The 15,392-nt window shown below is 35.8% G+C and overlaps 1 protein-coding gene across 5 annotated transcripts in view; it reads left to right on the forward strand.

Annotated features, from left to right (window-relative positions):
* The window catches only part of SYT14 (synaptotagmin 14), an 88,437-nt gene that overhangs the window by 16,740 nt on the left and 56,305 nt on the right, over positions 1–15,392 (forward strand). For 4 of the 5 annotated variants that reach the window (XM_040554058.1, XM_040554060.1, XM_040554061.1 and 1 more), the window contains exon 3: positions 9,087–9,251. In XM_040554058.1, coding sequence (XP_040409992.1) covers positions 9,087–9,251 — 165 coding nt within the window. Of the gene's footprint in view, positions 1–9,086; positions 9,252–10,191; positions 11,491–15,392 lie in introns of those variants that run through there. The other variant, XM_040554057.1, reaches the window with a different exon arrangement.

The raw sequence follows: 15,392 nt of genomic DNA on the forward strand, positions 1-15,392 counted from the left end.
AAAAAGATTTTTCCTTGTGTTACAGGTGAACTTCTTGCTTGCTTCTATTTTCACTTACTGCAAGTTTGGAGATGTGCTTATTTTCAAATTTATACCTGTTGTCTGACAATTCAAGTTCAAGACATGTCTAAGGAAGGAGTAGCCCTGCTTAGTTTAGTTCAGTCCCTTTGGGTTCTTAACATAGCAAAAGAGCAAGACAGGGTTTTCTGAAATGTACTTCTGCTGCTTATTCTACTCTGGTAAAGGTCTGCCTTTTTTCTGGCTGGTAACACCCACATGTTTTTGAGAGAATCAAGAGAATTATGTAAGCTGTTCCTTTGCTTATTTGCTATGGGCATAACAGAATTTAGGGGACTTGAGAACAGACCAGAAACATGCATCTTTGGCTGTGTAGTGCACTGTAGCTAGGCTGCTAGTCTAACTTGGAGTTAGCTGTTGTTAGATGTACTAATATCTTAATTAAGGCTGTTTTTCAGGTTCTGTTTGTACAGATGAGCTAGACAGGTGATGAGTGTTTATCATATTGAACTATAACTGAAGAACTCCTATCTTTAATACATTCTGATATGTATAATATTCACTGTATGATATGAAAGTCTCATTAACATGATCATGCATTTTATACTTTATTTTCAGGTCTCTTTCACCTTTCATTGTTCATTTGTGTATTTTTGAAGTAATGTAAAGTGATACTTCCAACTCGGCAATGTGTTTTGTATTTAATTCATGGAAACGTAGGTCGAGTATCTGACTGAGGTCTGAGTTGCTCAGATTTTTTACAACTATTTTTATAAGACCTTTTTTCTTTGCAAGATGTTCTTTCTATTGTAGCAGTCTTACAAACAAAGGAAATTATTCAGCAAACTGTCTTTGTGACTAATAATGGAACAGAAGTGTTCTTTAATATGCAAAAGAAAGAAGTTGCAAGGAGACGATGTCTTTGGCTGATAATGTAAAATGTCACTTCTAATAATAATTTTGAAAAGATAAGAAGGTATGAATTTTTGTTTTGTCAGAAGTATATTCTAAGTAGAACTATGTCCTTTTTAACTTTGTGGTCAACTATCCTCATCCATTTGCATGTATCTGAATGTTAAGTTGCCAGTTGCATTTCATTGAAGTGGTAATAAATACTTATTCACGAGCTTCCTGTTACAACTACAAACATTTTTATGTTTTTTATTTTAAAGTTAACTGCATCTGACATTCAAGTTATATTGAAGTTTTTGGTAGTTTACACTAAATAAGTGCTACTGAAAAAGAAACAAAATAATTTTTCCTTCATCTTGGTCATCATCCAGTTGGTAGAGCTTCTTGTGCTAATAGTTCTTTGTCATGAGAAATATGAGACCACAGATGGTAGCAAATTTCTTTAATTTATGTAAGCTCACAGTAATGTTTTACATTACAAATAAATACATGTTGTTTCTACTCATTTTAAGGTTCAGATAGGAAAAGCACCAAGTTAACGGCATTTTCCCTTTTTACAGAGATAGGAATAAAACTTTTATTAAAACTCTATGCAATTCAAGCTACTTCTTTAATATACTCAGAAAATAGTAACTCATCTATTCATAGTTGTGCAGTAATTAACTTTAAATAGAGAAATGTATTTTGTTTTAGTTTAGAAACACACGAAACTTTATGTATTTGTTCTGAGAATACTAAACTTAATAGATTTGGGTGATACTTTCATTGGAAAAATAAAAGTAATCAAGCAGGATTAACAACATTAGAGTAAATACTAAATCTTACTCTCTGTTAGAAAGCTAATCTGGGTTGATACATTTTGGACTAGCGAAAGTGTAATATGAAACAAGTACTTTTCCTTCTGGTGGTTGATACCCCTTCAGGAAGCAAAGTACACCTCTGTTTGCTCTCCTGTGTTTTGTAGTCCTTTGGAAAGCAGCATCTGCTGGGGTCTTGTAGTTCCAACTGTTTCAGTTCCCTTTCTTAAACACAAAGCTTGCTAAGAACTTTGCAATATCCAAACTTTGATTTCCTGGGATTTCTTCACTTAAAATGTTTGTATTGAAATTTCTACGGCACAATACTTTGCTACATATGCTAGTTAATCATGGTGCTGTTTGGCAATTCTGGCTTGTCCAGCACTTTTTTCCAATTAGCCATTACAATTAATAGCAATGTGATTATAAAGGATTTTTATTACGTGGATTTTTCCCTGGTATCGGAGGGCAACTTTGTAGTAATTATGGATTTAGACAGCACAAGCCTCTAGGTCTGTGCAGGTCTCTAACGCCTTTGCACTGGGAGGATTATCTGAGTTAAATATCCATTAAATATCTATGATCACTGCTGTTCTCTCACCCATCATGTGGAGAATACAGGCATGTGACATGCTATATGATTGCAACAGATTATTGGGATTTGAAGGTAATCAAGAGTATCCCCTGATCTATGTCTATTCTAAGTAGAAATGCAATGTTTCCTTTGCTGTTTTCTTTCAGAGATTTCTGTTGTGAGTTACTACTTACAAGGAGACGTGTTCGGTATTAGAGAGAGAAGACATCGAGGGACTGGTAAATCAGCAGGGGTGGCAGGCTGAGAACATCCTCAGCTCACAAGGATTTATGAATTTAAAGATTTCTGTCAGAAGTTTAAATCTTCATTTCAGACTATGGCTTCTGTTACTCCTAAATTCTTTCTTAGTTCAGTGATTATTCGGAGCCCAAGGTCCTCCTTTTCATATAATTACATTTATCTCTAAAAGACAATTTTAGGTTGGTATCTTAAAAGAAAAGGGAAGAAATCCTGTAAATGACGATCTGCAGCAGCAGTATGAAAGTTGCTACAAGTATTCTGTGCAGTTACGTATGTGAATAGTTAACTTGCTGAACCAAGGCCTTTTTAACACTAATTTACAAAGTATGTTGAACTCTGTTTGAAGTAAATAATTAGTCAAGTAATTTAAGTGCTCATAATAAAATTAAATAAACTACTACTTGTAAAAAGAAAAAAACAAAACAAAAAAGGGGTGATGGTGGTGTCTGGCTTTATCTCTATAGCAGTGCAGATAACCTTCAGCCAGGATGAAGAGACATAACCCAAATGGTGAAAAAAACCTGCTGTTATTCCAGATAGCTTTCAACTAGAATAAAGGCAACACTGGCATTATGGCAGGGTAGCTGTTGTCATGCAGTAATTTTTTTTCATGTAAGCAAGCACATTTATTTTTTTACTTAATGTTGTGTATGACTTTTTTTTTTAATAAATTACCCTTTAAATGGCATCGTGTATCACTTCAGATAATGTCAGTTTTCTCTTTTCCACAGTATTACTTTGAAAGGTATATAAATAGAAATTTTTGAAGGGCATTGCTATTCCAGATAGAAAGTTAAATAAGTACTTTCATCCTGATTTCATTCTGTCAGTCTTTCAAACTTCAGAAAGGTTCATGTTACTAAAAATTGTTAATAATTTTCGTATTTAGGGAATGCTCTTTTCAGTACTGCATTGAAATTCAATTGTAATTTCCTGTTTATATTCACTTAAAACTGCATGTCTCAAGCTAATATACTGGATATAGATATTTAAAGTGTTGAAAGTGTAAACTAAATTCTTTTCAGTTGTGAACTTTGTGTATTGAGATCACCTTTTTTTTTTTAAAAAAAAAAGTTTAGAAACAGGTTCAGTTACTTAAAGAAGAGACCATATTATGTAATTATTCACAATAGGAAAAATATTTACTTGTAAACCAGCACACATGGAAGTGCAGTTCTTACTCGTGTTGAATAAACAGTCAGACAGGTATTTTACTTCAAAATTGTCTCAGAGGCACAGGGGTTTGTGTTTGGTTGTTTTTTCCCCCATTATGTCATGACTAGTTTGTGAGAAATAAACATGTGCTATGTCGAGATAAGTAATTTAAACATTGACAAAAGGCAATCAAGGTATAAATGTTATTTTGTGGTTCAGTAACCTGTTTTCTAAAGATATGTTAATTTCTCTTGCAAGTCAGAAAGTTGGTATGAAACGATGTGGCAATAAATAGTGTTTGAATTAAAAATATTTCTGAGCTGGACATTACAGGTTAATTTCACGTAATGTCAACGATGGATCTAATAATGAATAATGTCAAATTAGTGGATCTAATAACTATGTAATGCTTCTGCAGGACAAAATGCAAATAGCAGTGCTCCTCTATATTTAAGAGAATTAAAAAAAAACTGAAATATTTTAGATCAAGTTGTATAAAAAAAATAAAAATAAAAATAAGCTTTGAGACGAAAAATGAGCTACCTTTTTCATTTCAAATGCTTTTATGCTAGGGTTGTAAAAGCAATTGAATTACTTTGGATTGTTCCCCTAGTTACTTAATTTGTGCACAGAAGAGATAGTATTGCATTTGTAAATGAATAATTAAAACATCACTGAGGTAAATGTGTGGCTTCGTACTTTACTGGCTAAGTAAGCCGTAAGATGTGCAGTGAAAGCTCCAAAAATACTTGACTGGACAATACAGATATTATATACAGTATAGGTTTGTGTATGTGGATACATATTTTAAAAAGTACTTTTTAATACATCTGAGGATTTTTGTTTGGTTATATTTATTTGAAGATGCAAATGTTTTCTGAAGAGTTTAAAATCTGTTTTGGAAAAGAAAAAATTGTTTAATAACAAGAAAGCTGTATTAGAGAAGGATGCTAATTTGATATTTAAGATGAAAGGATGGTAAGTTTGTGTTCTAATAATTCTAATTTTAGTGATAATAACAAGGCTAATTCACTTTTGTTAATTTAATAATTCTGTAGTGAATATAACTTTCTATGTCATTTCCATAGGCAGCAATTCAATTAGTTCTAATAGCTTTGTAGTAAGTCATTTGTTCTTTTCATGTTTCTAAAACTGTTATAGTATTATAAATTACAAACATTCCGTGTTGTTTTTCCATAGGAGCTGAGGATAATTGTGAAGTTCATTAAAATAGGACATTTGAATTTGAAGTATGACTATTGAAGTATTGCCCTTCTGCCAGTTCGTGATTCTAGAAAAAAGCATTGGGAATCTTTGAGAGTTTTTAAAATGCTTTTCACGGTACAATTAATGCCAAAACAAATTAGAATTTATGTTAATATGTTTTGGATGAAAGTAATTCCTGTGCTGAATCTGGCACAGAAGGGTTTTGTATGGAAAACGGTACATAACTTTATTTCAGTCTACAAAGTATACCTGGTTAACACTTTAGCTATGCAAAATTAATTGAAGGATTAATGTGATACATAAAACCTTCATTCATAGATGGGAATCTGTATGCATTTATGTGTGGAAAATTGACATACAACTTTTTTTTCTGGCTTTATAATGATATTATATTAAAGTCTTTGAACTTGATAACATATTTAATCTGTGAACAAGCATTCTAAAATTCTTTACATTGATGCAAATTTATACTAAAATATAATTTTCAAGTCTGATGTTCACACTGAATTACATAAATAATTAGTCTTGCTTCAGCTAAAGTTTCATTCTTTTATAAGTTATTAGCCAATGTTTTTTATTCCAGAAAGATGTCATCAGATACTGCGTTTCCATAGAGAGAGCTGTACTAAGTCTCTTTTAACTAATTAGTATCCAGAAAGTACTGGAAAAATCACAAGTGTTTTCAAGCTACTTCTAGGTTGTAGGTTCCTAAAGTGCATATTTTGTTGGATCAAAGCAAATTTGAATGCTGAACAATATAAAAAAAAGTTATATGTATTACATTGCAATATGTTAAAAAAAAAAGTTTTAAAAGATCAAATGTGAAATAATTTATTTTTTTTCTCATAAAGTATTGTACAGTTAATCTATTTAAAGAAACATGCAGCGTCCTCCTTTATTTTGAACTACAGAGTTGTAGGATGACTGGATTGCAACTCAGTCTCCTGCTCAAAGCAGCATTGATGTTAAATTTGGGCAAAGTTGCTTAGGACAGCCTGCTCCCATAAAAAAAGCAATTGTCCTCAGATAAGTGTGGTTTCACTTGCTTTATCTGCCTGTTCCTCCTAATTCGTCATCTTTTTCTGTTTTCTTTTCACTTTCCAACTTTTTCTGTGCATTCTGTCCCCATGGGACAGAATTTTTGTGCTTTTGTGCTTTTTTCCAGCACATTCTTGGTCACGGCTTAACTACTTTTCTTGAAAATTAAATATAAAGACCTTCAGTGTGAGGCAGAGTTGCCATAAATTTCAGCTATAGCAAGTGATTTTAATAAAATCATAAGCATTTCCAAACAGACTTCTGAAGAGAATATCAGGTAATCGGAGTAGCATGTGCAACCAAGAACTTGCATAAGCCAAGGCGTTTTTCTTTCTATTCGTTCATGTTAATGAAAACAATTAACAAAATATATAATAATAATGTTATAACCTTCTTTTGTCTATGGACAGAAATCCCACTTTTCTCACCTTGTTGCTCTACGTGACAGCAGGTTGTCTCATCCTGAAGGACTGATGGGGAGCTCTAACTATATGGGTCTCTGTACATTGTCTGAAATTGAAAATTAGGCTCACCTGCTCTACCCCATTGGACTATTTTTTTTTTTTTTTTAAATTCTGTTTCTATTCAGTAGTTGTACTGCGTTTATATATTTCTTGTTTTGTCTTGGACTTCAGTGGTTTGGAAGGTGAAGGTGAGATCTTGAAGGCTTTCAATCATTTCTAGCTTTGCCTTTGGTTCTTCATAAGACAGTTTCTAGCTTAACTGAGTTAATTAAAAATTGCTCATGCTTTTCCCAACTTTTCTGATATAATCTAATAAAACATGAAAAAAAAAAATAACTGAAGCTTATCTAAATACAAGCTTCTAATCTAATGGTGGTTTCTATTTCATTTCTTTGAGTCTTCTTTGGTTGACATTTTGGTATTTCTTCAGTAATTTTGTCAGGAGTTCATTTTCTTCTGAAGGTTGTAGGGGGAGAGGTGAGGGTTTTAAGCGCAATATTACATGATCTCTTGGTCAGAGGTAAAAGTGGAGTGAAAATTATTTGCACTGTTTCAGATAGGTCTGGATGTCCAGCTCAGGATGGAAGTGCAAATCAGAGCAGTTCCTTTTAGAAAGGTGCATTTCTTTGCTGTATAGCTTTTTTTAGGAAAGAGCACCTTGATTTTACCCTGCCGGGCAGCTAAACTGCACCACAACTGCTCTCTCACTCCCAGTCCTCAAAAGAAAAGGGGGAGAAAATATGATGAAAAGGACTCAAGGTTTGAGATGAGGACTGGGAGATCACTCACCAATTATTCTGAGCAAAACAGACACAAAATATATGAATGTAATTTATTGCCTATTACTAACAGACTAATGCAGTGATAAACTAAAAGCAAACTAAAAACACATTTTCCCCCATCCACCCTCTTCTACCTCCTCCCACTAAGCAGCGCAGGGGGATGGTAGTTGTGGTCAGTCTCTAACGCTTTTTCTCTGCCACTCCTTCATGGTCACTCCCTGCCCCTACTCCCCGTGGGGTCCCTCCCATGGGATGCCGTCCTTCCTGAACTGAGCCTCTGTAGGCTGCCCACAGGCAGCAGCTCTTCAAGAACTGCTCCCACATGGCTCCATACCACGGGGTCCATCCCCCAGGAGCAAACTGCTCCAGCACGGGTCCCCCACGGGCAGCAGCCCCCCCCCCCCCCAGACCCCCTGCTCCTGCGTGGGCTCCTCTCCACGGGCTGCAGCTCCGGCCCGGGGCCTGCTCCTGCGGGGGCTCTCCATGGGCCGCAGCCTCCTCCAGGCCACATCCACCTGCTCCACCGGGGGCTCCTCCACGGGCTGCAGCGTGGAGATCTGCTCCGTGTGGGACCCATGGGCTGCAGGGGGACAATCTAGGCAGTATATTTGAGTGCTTAACCCCTCTTATTCTGAATTCCACCCCTCGTTGCCCCCATATCCAACTGGAATTTTCCTTGCTGCTACTTCTGGCTGTTGCTTCTTGTCTTTCTGTATTGCATCTCCACAAACCCAGAGTCTGCTGGCAACTTTTCTTTTATCCTGCTCTGTTTTATGTAGTGGGAGATGTTGCCACACAATATTACACTCCTAATGTAAAATGCCAAGGGTTTCGCAAATGGTATTAATGAATCCAATAAATCTTTATAAATCATCTGTAAATAGAAGAACACACATCTCAAATAATAAAGCTGCCCCTAATTACTTTTTCCTCATTGGTCCCATTTCATATATCTATTCCCAGGTTCTGTATTTCTAAAACAATTTCCTAAATAATCTTGGCCTTATATGGTATTACGGCTGTGAATACTTAGGTTCTGATGGACTTGCAAGATTCTGTTCCCACAAAAGATGCCCAAAAATCCCTTTCAGTTATCTGCTTTGTGGTGATTACATGTACTTTATTTTATACACTGAGACAAATCAGTCTACTTCAGCCTTGGTTCCTCTACCAGGTTTCAGTTAAGTATGCTTTATCTCACATAGCTTTCTTGTTTTATATGCAAGCAGTACAAATACCAGGGTAAGGAACATACAGTCATGTGCTTTTTCTTTCAGTTTTGTTGCTCACACAGAATCCTGTTTGTTAAGGAGTGGCAAGGGCCAGCTGGTCCCTAAGGAAGGAGGAGCCAGAAGCTGAGCATTAGCAAGGCTGGCAGAGGCAATGTCCTCACCAGCGAAGGCCCAGTCCCTCCCCAGCAGTGCTGTCTCTGAGTTGGCCCTGAGTCCAGGTAGCCAAACCTCCTGCCCCTTCTGGAAAGGGGAGATGCTCTGAGGCGTTCCATCAAAAGTCATCAGCCTTAGTGCATGCTGATAATCCCCCCATTTTCTGCAGAGGTCCTGTCTCATTATGGGGTCCAGTATTACAGCAGAACCTCTCACTTACAATGTCAGTCATCCCTTACTAGAACCAGATACTTTCTGTTCTTTGAAAAGATGATCGGAGGAGAAAAAACTGATGAAATTCAACACTGTTAGACATTAACTCTAATGAAGAAGCCGATGTATATTATATCTTACTTATACTTGAAACGTTAGTAGTGTTTATTAATGACCAATCCTGATAGGTAATAAAACTTTTACAAGTTTTATTTTTACAAGACTGTTTTTTTGTATGTGTCTTTCTGTGTTTCTTTTAGTATCTCCTGAAGCAATTGGATTCCTGTCTGCTGTCGGGGTATTCATTATCCTCATGCTGCTACTCTTCCTATATATTAATAAGAAGATGTGTTTTGAAAATGTTGGTGGCTTCCCAGATCTTGATTCTGGATACACTACAAGAACAAATTCACGAGATAAACTTTGTAAGTATCTGAAATATAACGTTAAACTTCAAGTTACAAGAATCTGTATTTTTACAAGGAGGTGTAGAAATACTCAGATAATCATTTTACTCAAGTGATGAAAACATACAGCGTTGACTCTTTACTGTGATTCTACATTATGTGGAAAGGAAGAAACTTTTGTATTCACAAGCTGCAAAAATTCAAGCACTGTGCAACTAAAGAGTTGACACTTACTTATGTAGATATTTCTCTTACACTGTGTGAATACTCCTGAACGTACTTTAATCACCCTATAATTATGTACAATTAAATCTTCTCAAGTAAATTTGTGAGTGGAATTTTTGAGTTTTCACTCAGCCTTTTAAAACCTTTCACTGACATTTTGGATCAGGTATTGTATTTACTCACTTGGAAAATAATCTTAAAGAAGTAAAACATCAGAAGCTAAGTAGATCTTTGTAATTGGCTAACAAGTTATCTCTACAGTTTTTTAATAATGTCTTTAAGGATGGTATTTATAAACAAAAAAGCAGACCTCCTAAAAGATATTGAGGCTTAGTTAAAACAAAACAAAACTTTCAGTACTTCTGAGGTGCAGGTATTGAATGCACTTTGTTAGCTGCCTTGAGAGAAGAGACAAACACCAGAGGACAGAATAGGCAATTTGAGACTTTCTTTCCTTCTGCCTTTTTAAAAAGTGTGGCTAAATTTTCATTTTTTTTGGAGACAGAAAAAATTATTGCTTCTGGAAATCAAGTCTTCCTTCGTAACATTCTTTTTGCTACAGAAGAAGTCTTCGTGTTTTGAAATATGTTACGTTATGTAAAATACAACACGTATTTGGGGCTCAGGAATTCTCCATTATGTGTGTGTTTGTGCAGTTAGTATGTTAAAAACTTATTGTAGTGACATTCATGAAAGGTCATAATTTAAATGTCTTACAACTTCTTCTTTGCAGGTTAGAATAAAAATACATATTCGTTCCTCACACAGTTATCTTATTTTTGAAAATAATGAATTTTATTATGGCTAGTTGATGCTGCAGTTGATAGAAGACTGTCATTTTGCTGGTTGATTGTGGCTTCATTTCAAGATATTTATTTTTGATACTTAACTTATTATTTTCAATGAATGTTGAATGGAAAGAGCAAAGCTGCAGCCTCCCCTGGTAAATGTATCGAGTTTGAGGTAGCAAAAGCAAATAGCTATGAAATAGAACTTGAAGAAATGATGTTGACCTGTTTGTGAAATGGAAGATCTTTCCGTATAAAATTTTGTTTTGCTGCTGAATAGATCGGACAAATGGCATTTTTCAGAAACTTCCACCAAAATCTGAGTCTTCCATCTGTGTCTTCTCTGGTGGACACTCTCAGCAATGCTGTAGATGATCTGACTAGTGTTGTTGGAGAAGTCAGCTACAGCGTAGCTGATACAGTAACTGAACAAGTAACAAGCATGATAAATGGCCTTCGTGCAGAAGACGGAAGCTCCAAAATACAGAATGATAAACCCGTGCAAGGTGGTAAAGAGGAAAATACACCATCGTTAACTCAGCCTAAGGAAATTTATATGAAAGCAAAGAATGGTATTGCTGAGACTCATTATTCCAATTCATTAGATCTTGTAAAAAAAGGTACAAATGAAGATGGAGTATCTGACCATGTCATGGGCAAAAACCAGTGCCAGTTGAAAGGCAGAGATAGTAATGGTCATTTAGATGATACGGAAGTACCTTGGGATTTGAAGAATGTAGGAAGATCTTTCAAAAGGGAAGCAGTAGGAGAAAATGAGTATTTTGCAAATGATAAGTTACTGAAGGATGGTAGCCTGAAAAGTAATAAACTTACAATGGAGGAATCTACTGAGAAACAAGGTAGTTGCCTATATGCAGTATCACATAATTCTAAGAATCGATTGAATAAAAAAAACAAACAACAATCTCCTGGAATTGAATGTAATGATTCTGAAGAAGTGCACAGTATGACTGTTCTGCAAGATTTAGAAACAAAATGTGTTGATGTACAGAAGCAAAAATTATCAGACTCCAGCTTGAGGAAGATGCACAATGAACATCCCAATTGCATTAATGAAATCAAAGAAAAGAAATCTGAAACCTTTTTTGACAGAAAAGGAAAATCTATAACAAAGAGTGAAGGTGATGCATCAGCTACAATTGTAAAAATAGGTAAAAAGAAATACTCAGAGAAATCAGAAAATAAATCAGGAGAGCTATGTAATAAGAAGACAGCAGGAAAAGGTGAGAAGTCTGTCAGCAAACTGCATTCTGCAACCTTTCCTGAAACTTATGATACTTCCTACTTCTTTCATATAATTTACACGTTTCACTTTAATAATAGTGTTTCCTGTCAATGAAAGTAGGTCTGTTTTGTCAGGGCTTTGTTTTATAATTATGTTGATATTTCTTGGAAGTTAATTACTTTTAAAGTATTAGTTAAAGGAACTGATTAATAAATGTCTTTCCTATGTTCAAACTTTTCTTTTTCTATATACAGTTTTCCTTACCTTTTCTCAAGTGTCTTTTGTGGCTTCTGTTGAAGACTAGAAATTAATTAATACTGGAAATTAAGACTTGTTCTGCTTAAGTATTTTTTTGATTTTGCATATTTTAAAACCATTGCATAAAATGTGAAAAGATGACAGAGGGGAAAAATGAACTTCTGTTACATTGGCATTATAGCGGATCTTCAGAATGTATTTCCAGGATATGTAAGGTAATTTCAAGACAGAATGAATGACAAGTGGCAATTAATGCTTTTAAGTATAGAAAGAACTGTCTTTTAAGTATAGAAAGAACAAGGCTTGTCTTAAAGAAAGTTGTAGTCTTACAGAGGAAATCTTTGTGTTGTTGATATGGGTGCTGTGCGTGCTGTCTTCAACATCCAGTTTTAAACAATATGACAAAGGTATTGCAATAAAAGTTTGTGAACAAGAAGTGAAATCTGGCGTTTTTACAAAGTTGTGTTGCAGGCTGTGTAGTGAATTTTTAAAAAGCAACAGGCTTTTCTGGAGATGCTGCTTCTGTAGAGAAATGAATAATCTGATAAAGGAAATTAGGTTTAGTTTAGTTTTTTTTTTTTTTTCATGGTGTGTTTCCTTATCTGAAAATTTCAGTTAAGTTTTTTAAAATTTGATTTAGTAGGTGATTACTATGTTTGTATCATAAAATGTGATCTTATCTGTTATTTCCTCATGTGATACAATATTTGTAAAGTATATTCTCTATCAAAAGTTGCATTTTCTCTGCTATAATAAGTAAATAAATAGGTTTCAATAGGTTAATAATGCTATATGAACAGTATTAGCCAAATAAACAGAAGTCTTTAAGAAGAAAATGAATTCTCTTTAGGTAGGCTTCCGACTAAGATATAAACATTAAAAGAGAAGTGGCAAGGAAAGGCATAAAATCCTTAGGGATATATTTTTTTTAAATATTGGAGGAAGGTGTTTGTTGTTGTTGTTGTTTTTTCAAAGAAACTGAAACAGATTTATATTGTTCATTTAAAAAATCTTTCCATGGACAGCTTGTGTTTTAACTGTAAACAGGTCCTCTGAAGAGGTCGTTTCATGACTTGTATTAGTAGTGTACATCCTTTCTTTCTTGTTCTTTTATGCTACGAACTGGACAAAAAATATGTGCTATCACTGAGAACTTCTGGCTGCTTACAAACTTCAGTGTATTCTTAGAGGCATAACTTTCAGCACTTGTTTCAAACATGCTGCTTCCATGATTTATGCTGTTCTGTTTTTGATAATTTATGCAGACTGATTAATTAACCTAATTTCATATTTGCAAATACATTCCTTGTAAATGACGTATCTAGCATTGTCTTTTGAATCCTGGCTTGCCCTGTTTTATTTATGGAAGTTTCCCAGGTGACAATTTTCAACCTGCTGAGGGCCATGTAAGATGCAAAATTTTACTATGTGTAGCAGTGAAGGAGACTGCTTCTTCTGAGCAGCCTCTGGTAGTGAATCTGCTAACCAGAATATATCCTGCTTAGTGTAACATTCTTAACAGGTGAACAGTGGAATTGAATTTGCTTTAGAGCCATCCATACAATGGGAAGCACTATGTCTGTTGGATGTGAATTAAAATTGATAGCCTAGAGCTGGAAGATCTAGTTGCTCATTAGCAGTCTATTAAGGCAACAGTTTTCCTACAAATACTAAATTAAGATTATGTATGCATCGCGTGTGGAAATGGTAGCACCATCTGCAGATAAGGTTTCCTGACATTTTCCATTAAAAGACCTTACTTTCAGCTGCTTTTAACAGGGTGCCAAATTTGAAATAATTGGGATGAAATTTGACATGCTTTCTGTCTGAGGTTTTTGGTTTTTTTAAGTTTAAAAATTTTAGCTGTTTCCAGTATGGGGAAAAACGCTTTAGCACTTCTGTATATTGGAGTATGTACTTTAAATGTAGGAAAGCTCTTCTCCAATGTCAGATACTCCTAGAAGCTTACCTAAAAGTGGGAAGAAAGGACCTTTGTAGTAGGAAGAGACAAAAACTTGACTGTAAAAGAGACTTAGATGGTTAGTATGGGTTGAATTACTCAAATTTCCTATGGCTGATTTCTGAGTAAGCTGAATTCCTTCTTTAGTCAGAATGCCCAAGCAGAGGAGTGAGACTGGCTGGGTGTGAAATGAAAACTAATAGGAGCTGAAATCATGGAATCACAGAATCATTAACGTTAGAAAAGCCCTCCAAGATCATCTGGCCCTACCATTCTCCTACCACCACTATCACCCACTAAACTGTGTCCCTAAGCACCATGTCCAGCCTTTCCTTAAACACTCCCAGGGACGGTGACTCCACCACCTCCCTGGGCAACCCGTTCCAATGCCCGACTGCTCTTTCTGAGAAGAAATGTCTCCTCATTTCCAACCTGAACCTCTCCTGGTGCAACTTGAGGCCATTCCCTCCAGTCCTATCACTAGTTATTGGCGAGAACAGGCCGACCCCCAGCTCCCCACAGGTTCCTTTCAGGTAGTTGTAGGGAGCAATGAGGTCTCCCCTGAGCCTCCTCTTCTCCAGACTAAACAACCCCAGTTCCCTCAGCTCCTCCTCACAGGACTTGTGCTCCAGGCCCTTCACCAGCTTCGTAGCCCCTCTCTGGACACGCTCCAGGACCTCGATGTCCTCCTTGTACTGAGGGGCCCAAATGCAGAGCTAGGGCTAGGCCAGAGACTAGGATGAGGGCATGAAAGGGAGGAGAAGAGGCTCAGCTAGTCTGGGTCACGTGTTAAGACAATGTTCACTAGCAGAATAAAGAGTGTAACAACAGTGTTATGGGCATCTTGGAGTTCTGCTTTCAGTAGGCAAATTATATACTGTAGGCTTTCTCACATAGAGTAGTGGTAATGCTGACCTTTATTAAGTTTATGTGAACTCATTTAATGCCTGTTAGAATATGAGATCTACAAAACATCTGCATAGCATATTAAATATGGATGGAAACCATGTTTGGAAAAGGGAGGGGGGAAACTTTCCTTTTACAGAAGTAAAAATGCAGCTGATTCTTTGACTTGTGGGGGAAGTCATACTTGAGAGATTAGTTGGATCAAGTTGGCCACAGGAGTGGGCATTGCAGAGGAACTGGAATAAGAGAGTTAACTAGTTAGGTTGTTCTGTGCACCTTTGGCTGTTGCCAGGTGTCTGTAATGAGAATCTGTATTAATTTGAGTTATTGAACAAGGGGCTGTTTATTCTAAGTTAAACAAAATTCTGCATGTAAACATCCATTACTGACGTTTTTCCATTTGTTGTTGTGAGTTTAAGCACTACTAACACAAATATCCTAAAATGATTTTGTCGTAGGCTTGTTCTTATAAATCAGGTTAATTTCTTTATTTTGCATGCTTGCAGCAAAAATCAGTTGGAAGTGGAGCATCAGGAGTTGCCTTTTTGTGACATGTTAGGTATCCAAGTGTGATAATCAGTGAAGCAGCTTTGACTTTACTTCACATAAAATACTTCGAGCATTTTCTTCCTTAATGAAGTGTTTCAAGAACTTCAGTGTGTGCTGCTTACAAAGATGGATCAATTCTCTATTGAATAAGTTTTAGAATGTTTTGGGGGCTTAACCATCTTTCAGTTTTTGTCCAAAATAAAATTAGCTCTCAAATAACAAAATCA

This window comes from Cygnus olor, chromosome 3 (assembly GCF_009769625.2).
Source record: "Cygnus olor isolate bCygOlo1 chromosome 3, bCygOlo1.pri.v2, whole genome shotgun sequence".
Classification (NCBI taxonomy): Eukaryota; Metazoa; Chordata; class Aves; order Anseriformes; family Anatidae; genus Cygnus; species Cygnus olor.